This window comes from Hermetia illucens, chromosome 1 (genome assembly GCF_905115235.1).
Source record: "Hermetia illucens chromosome 1, iHerIll2.2.curated.20191125, whole genome shotgun sequence".
NCBI lineage: Eukaryota > Metazoa > Arthropoda > Insecta > Diptera > Stratiomyidae > Hermetia > Hermetia illucens.
In genome coordinates this window covers 3,605,192-3,612,110 of record NC_051849.1, presented here as the reverse complement: position 1 = coordinate 3,612,110, position 6,919 = coordinate 3,605,192, and the positions used below count along the sequence as shown (strand labels likewise).

The 6,919-nt window shown below is 40.2% G+C and overlaps 1 protein-coding gene across 1 annotated transcript; it reads right to left on the bottom strand.

Moving 5' to 3' along the window:
* Positions 1-1,046: 1,046 nt before the first annotated feature.
* Positions 1,047-6,519, bottom strand: LOC119661705. The gene is made up of 6 exons (XM_038071156.1): positions 6,469-6,519; positions 6,155-6,304; positions 1,763-1,933; positions 1,551-1,696; positions 1,245-1,325; positions 1,047-1,179 (listed from the first exon to the last, which is right to left on the bottom strand). The coding sequence occupies exons 1-6, from the start codon at positions 6,511-6,513 to the stop codon at positions 1,047-1,049; spliced, it is 726 nt and encodes a 241-aa protein (XP_037927084.1). The 5' UTR covers positions 6,514-6,519.
* Positions 6,520-6,919: the final 400 nt, after the last annotated feature.

Here is a 6,919-nt window from a genome sequence, read left to right as displayed (position 1 = left end):
AATCCATCTGCTCAGGACTAGCTTTTCTCACTGAGCTTAATTCCAAAACAGGGGCACGGCAAGGTAATGGAGTTGCCATCTCCGCACGGTCAGACGCGCCACTTGATGAGGCTTCCTCTTTATTTGGGCGCCCCGGTGTCTCATCGGGTATATCAGCCCTCGTTGCCTCTTGCACTGATCGCTGCGGTGAACGACGCATTTTTGTGCTCCGCCCAAACGCACCCAGCTCTTCCTCCTTGTCTGTTGTTTCGTCGTTTTTTTTATAATTTTATGAATATTCTCCATGAAAAAGGTACCAGCGCATCGTGTATACCCTCGGGAACACAGCCCCTACCCCAGTTCCCTGAGGCCTGACCTACGCTTAGCTGATCCCGGAATTCACGGACGGATCAGCGCTCGCTCGGGGCAACGCGGTCTGCTAACACCGGTTCAATGCACACTTCCCGACCAGGGTCCCGAAGGGGCTGGCTCCTGATACACGTCGCAACTACCACCTTAGCAGAGCTACGCTCACATCACCCCGTCGACACCGACAAAGATTTGTCGACGGCTCCGGGGACTCCCAGTGTGTCCCGACGTGTACCGGTCATTCGCGGTTCGCTCTTCACCGAGAAGCTTTCTCGAGGCTACTACCTAGGACGCAGGTATGCTGCCAGCTAGGGGGCAGAATTACTTACTCGGGCACCTCGGGGATGTCACACCCCGTATCGTAAGCGACCCGTTTAAAAATCGCTAACGACCCCTGAGGAATGCACTAGCAAGAGCAATGGAAGCAGATTCTTGCCGCTGGACTACGGGGGAATTCTGAACAGGATCCTAATTAGGAGCGCATTATGTCTGGAATAGTTTGGATACTGCGCTTTGGAGAGTGACATGGGAATTCAGTATCTACTCTCTTAACCATCAAGGATGTGATTTCAAATTCAACTAAGCTTTTCATAATCCATAATTGTACTCCTCAAGTTGAAGGAAGTCGCACTGTAAGACAGCATGCCTCCCTCCCACACAACCCACAACAGTAATCCTCCAGACAGTTTTCGTGGAAATCACGGTTGGAGCGGCACATGTTGCTTACTTGTGTAGTGCAAATAATCGATCCGTCTCTTGTATCCGCCGTTGCAGTCATAAGCGTTTAATGCATCACCGTCCCAGCAGACATTGGAACTGTTAGATTGCATACTAAATTTATTCATATCACGATTGACAATGGGATGGTTCGAGAAAGCCAGTCGTCGGCGTATTACTATTCTGATGAATTAGCTGCGATGCTGAGATTGACAGTATTACCTACTATGTTGTGCGGTGGGTCTTCTGGGGGTGATTCCCTTTAACAGAACAAATAACATCAAAAGAAGTGCTTCATTGATATTTCAAGCTATTGGCGCTTAGTTATTATTATGTGAATTACAGAATTCGAAAACTTGAACTTATACTAGAATTGCTAAAATGCATAAGATACTTTTTCTCTGCAGAACAACTCTCCAGATTTTTGAGAAAAAGTTATAATTTCCAAACTGATACATCTTCAGTTCTTCATCCTCTTTGGGTACCTTACCACAAATCCTGATCGAGCGAATAATATAGTCTCATTTTTTACGTAATCTTCAACATGTACTGTGACCAAATATTCGCCTTCCGGAATAATAACTGGGATGAATGAGAAGTCGATGGGATAGTTTGAGAGAGATGTGTTCCCCTAAGAAATAATGGAAGGAAATTAAGGACACTCGTAGTAGATTTGAATGCGAATGATTACACTTACTTCCAAAGGACAAGATTTTGAAAAATGTCCATATTTCCGGATACCTGGTAAGAGTTTCAGGAATACTTGTGAGTGCGTGGTCTTCTCTATGACGTTACAAAAGTTTTCACAAAAATCCACTAGCCAAGGTTGGAAGACTTTACTTTGTTTGCGGTATACTTTCATGCGTAACTGTAAGAAAAAGTTAAAAATTTATCGCAAGTAAGCCCACAGTGAGGAAATTGTTAAAATTTTAAATGTTAAATGTCTTACAATACTCAACATGGTGATCCAAATATAGTAAATATTCTCTGGAAGATATTTAGGAACAATTCGAAAAAGTGATTGTATCCTCATGGTTTTCCATGAATTTCAGAGATAATTAAAGTGACTGTTGTCATTAGATAGATCAGAGCGTTAATCATTTGGAATCATGACACATTTGCTCCCATCTCCAATGCAGTTCCTTCCTAATAATATTTCGGAAGTTCGCGGTAACATCGAAAGGGATAGTTCTCTTTCTTTAGTGGAGATATTGCACCTCATTTATCAGAAGATTCAGGATCTCCTAGAAGCTCAACTTGACATTAGTGACTACCCCAGTATAGTTTTTTGTAATAATTTACAGGGTTGGGCGGTGGCAAATGAACTATCCTGGTTCGCCTAGGTCGACCAGGAGAGGAGACCTCTTCTAAAAACCTAACATGTTTATGAGGCAAACCGTGAAGGTCTACCCACAAATCTTGAAGCTCTACTATATGTCTCGCCAATACCCGAAAGGAATCTTACGTAAATTTAAACCTGAAAAATGAAACAAGCAAACAAACAAAACGGAATACCGGAAGCTCGATATTTCGGATGAAAAGGTTATGTGCGAGATCCTACCTATGCACGTTTTTCACTCGCTTACAGTTAAAAGTTCAAAATTTCCCCAAACTCCAACATGTTCATATGAATTCAGTTTATATGATGATCACCTCATACATGTCTACTTTGGCCTTTTATAACTTTGTTAATAATAGTTGGGTTGTCTTCAAACTTCTCAGAATTGTGTGTAATATTAAACACATTCGATGTCTGGTAGTGAGGGCGTTTACAACAGGATTGAATTTTGTCAGTGCTATTCACGCCTTTCCTTGAATTTAATTCAAATTTTAAGAATAATATATTGAGTGAGGTAGATTAATCAAAAAAATTAGTAAAAGTGTCAATAGTCCCTGATGGTAAGAAATGGGCCCGGGAGGAACTTACAATTTTGATGCGGGACTAACTAAAAATGATCAAAATGGAAAAAGGCGCCGGATTATCGTCGCAAAATCGCTTTCGGTCAGAAAAATAAAGATACTACCAATTACGTTCATTGAGCTGAAACGGGAGACAATAATCGTACTACTTGCTTGAAAAATTTTCAATTAAAATAATGTCCCTTGCCTGCAGACTCGTACTTGAATAGAATACGAGAAGGTAATGGCGAACCTCTCGACTCAGGCTTGCATGATATGCCCCGGGAACAATTAAAACAAGTCGGGAAACCGGAAACTAGAAGCTTCAGGTATGAAAGTTTAGGATAAGTGAGGGATCCTAAGTTCACAACCACTTATTGTTGGACCGGACCAAATGGAGAGCAACTTACTCCTATATTTCTTTAGTCCGTGGATACCTCGTTTGGGGCATGGCACCCAAGCATTAAGAAATTATAGGACAAACGGTTTTGTCCAGGGCAGAGGCAACTCGTAAGACGCTGCCTCACCTCTGCCCTGGGAGCAGCGTGACTGTGAGTGACATTGGATAGAAAACGCTCCTTTATGTATTTGGGAAAACACGCCAAGGGTGCGAATTATATCCAATAGAAACCAATGTTTTTCCAAATACATAAAGCAGCGTTTTCCATCCGATGCCACTCACGGTCACGCTGCTCCCAGGGCAGAGGTGAGGCAGCGTCTGATGAGTTGCCTCTACCCTGGACGAAACCGTTTCACTTATAATTTTTTAGGTATGAAAGAAGACGAGGCAGACCCTGCCTAAGATGGAGCGATGGCGTAGGTCAGGACGCCAGACTGCTTTTAGGGATATCGAATTGGTGGACCTCGGCGCAAATCCCGGAATGTTTGGAGCTCCTTATTAAGGCAGGCCTAGACCGGATACCGGTTGTTGCGCCGTTGATGAGGATGATGAAAGGTTTTGTGTATTTTTTGTATAAAGAGATTTGAGTGTGCATTTGTCCCACTAGCATGTAGCACATAAAATATGCATATATTATGTGAAAATTTCCACTTTCAAGTGATATTGACATTCATAGTCCTGAATTTGCTGGGAAGCGACAGTTTTGACCTAGTATAACTTTGTTAGTAATAGTGCAATTTTCATCAAATCTGGTAGGATTATGCTCTATACTATGGCCTATACTGCTGCAAATTTTGTGATTCTAGGGTGAACTTAAGGGGGTTTTCCTGTCAATTACTAAAAATTATAGTAATGTACTATTATTAACTTTATTTGAACAGGTATCGGTATGGAGGGTATTTCGGAGCCGTATTGATATTCAGTTGCAGTAAATTTACACGGTAAAGTCAACTTTGAACTACTGTAACTTTGTTACTAATAAAATGATTTTGATCAAACTTGGCGATAATATGCTTCATATTATATTGTATACTACTACAAACTTTTATAACTCTCTACACTTAAGGGGGTTTTACTCAATTTCCCCAAAAATATGGTAATATACTATTATTAACTTAATTTGAACGGATATCGATATGGAGAGTATTTTGGGGCCTGAGCACCATACAAAGGCAGCTTTATTATTTTTTTCAGATTTTTCGGTTGGGTAGTTTCTGAGAATGGGACCGTTAAAGAAATCATCACTTTTGACCCCTCCCACTCCCCGCCTTTCTAATAAATCTCAAAACTAAGACTGGCTTCGAAAAGTAATAATTGAGGCCTTTCATTTGATACCCCACATGACTATATTCGATGAAACAAATTTTTACACCCCTCTTTTACATGTATGGAGACCCCCCTAAATCTCAATGTAGAAGGATATCACTCACTGCATGTCTGGGTCTGTTTCCACCTTCTCACCAAATTTCGTGCTAATCAGAATAGCCGTTTCCGAGAAAAGTGCGTGTGACAGACGGACAGAGAGACAGGCAAGCAGATAGACATTGAACCGATTTTAATAAGGTTTTGTTTTGCAAACAAAACCTTAAAAAAAGACGGGGTAGACTCTGCCTGAGATGGAACGATGGCGTAGGCCAGGGCGCTAGGCAGCTTTTAGAGATATTTAATTGGTGGACCTCGGCGCAAACCCGGATGTATGGAGTTCCTTATTAAGGCAGGCCTAGACCGGATATCGTCAATATATATCAAATCAATTTGCAAAATATATATTCGTTTTTGGGCTATTGAATTCTTTGCTGCTCTTCTAGAAAATTGATGGTCAACGCAGATTTTTGCAGACAATTAGAGCTTACCCAATGGTAGGAAGTTGGTATAAGGCTACCTAGTAAAATGTTGAAAAAATTCTAAATTTGAAATGGAAAATGCTGATTTTGGAATGGAAAAGTCCTAATTTGGAATGGAAAATTCTGCGTTTGATTTGGAAAAGTCTGAAGTTAATTCGGGAAAATCTGTAATTAGTTTGGAAATTTTTGAGTTGGTTAAGAAAATTCTGAATGCACGTACATATAAAGTTTTTTAGCTTTTGAACTTTATTTTATATTCTATACAATAACATCCATCTGAAGCAACGCACTATTGCCAGCGTTCATCTACTTATCTATGGACCGCTGGTAAGCTGCCAAAGGGATGGCCCTTGGCTCTCTCGTTGAATTCTATTTTTCAGTTTTGGCTCCTCATCGAAGCACCGTTCGGGCTTCATGTCATACCTGCAGACCCACTTTTCATCACCAGTAATTATGCGTTTCATGAAGGTCAGGCCATTTTCGGTTCAGAAATCATGTCTTCAGCAATCGTCTTTCGATGTTGCTTTTGCTCAAAAATTGGGACTGTTGGAACGAACCGGCTTGTTTATCATATGTAAAATTTTCAGCAGAATGTGATGAGCGGTTTCTTTTACTTTATAATCATTAGGTATGCACTTCTCAGTACCCAGTGGTATACTTTTGCCTACGAAGTAACATCGAAACATTTAGATGCGTACACAGAAAGCTGCGATGTTCAATTTAGATGAGTATCTATCTACGCAAGCGGGAATGCGTTAGCTTAGGATGAACATTATGATTAGGTTTTCAATTTGCACATCTTAGAGAGAGAGAGGGAGAGAGTTCCTCGCATAGTTTCTGTTTTCTCCCCCCCCAAATGTCCTATAGAGGGTACTTTTCAGATACTGGGGCTTATGTTTGTTATTCTGGAAGTTCAGTGGATAGTGCAAACAAATAAATTACTTACCCATATATGTGACTGAGGCTCAAGAAAGTTACAATTGAAATTCACCAAAGACAGCCTCTTCCGTACCGTAGTTATTGCGCAGACATTTTGCTGACAAATCATTTTATTGGGCTCGCATATAAATGAAGTAATTCGGATAAACGAGGCATCCTAAAACAATTCAAAATAAATACATAAAACCTTATAAAAAAATGCTTCTAAATAGAAGAAAGAAGTAGTAGACAATGATAGGAAACGATTTTCAGTCAAATCCTCTTTCTGCTGGAACCTTTCTGTTAGGTTGCCTAAATATTCCAGAAGTAAATACCACTTACATTCAAAGTCGCCAGTCCAAGCATGAAGAGGATCATGAAAAGCATTTTGAAATGATACCTATTCGCACTACTACCACGCAATTTGTCCCCTGGTTGAACTCAAATCTCCTCTGAAGTTCAGACGTTAGGTTCTACGTCAATTTTCCGCTTCAAAAGTTTAGATATTTTTGGATCGATGTTATCGGGTAGAATAACATCTATAATGGTTTAGTGAGCAATCATAATTATCATGTCAATTATTGCAACAAGGTCTAATATTGAATACGAACTTGATTATTATCATATTTAAAAGGTTAATTTTGTTATGGTTTTATGTTATAGAAAGATGAGTTGTTTGTCTATATCTTTTGTTTTGTATGTGTTTTTCTATATATATAATTGTTCGGAAATTTTCGGATTTATTGTTGAAGTGAGTGATTGCATGCTGCTCCAGAGCCCCGCTAAGATATAT

What these genes read in the sequence shown, in the direction of transcription:
- LOC119661705 (XM_038071156.1), bottom strand. Translation starts at nt 6,513, where the DNA reads ATGCTTTTCATGATCCTCTTCATGCTTGGACTGGCGACTTTGAAT. An exon ending in AGCCTCAGTCACATATATGG is followed by an intron (nt 1,934 to 6,154) that starts GTAAGTAATTTA and finishes TTTTTCTTACAG; the next exon opens with TTACGCATGAAAGTATACCG. An exon ending in GCAGCTAATTCATCAGAATA is followed by an intron (nt 1,180 to 1,244) that starts GTAATACGCCGA and finishes GAATAAATTTAG; the next exon opens with TATGCAATCTAACAGTTCCA.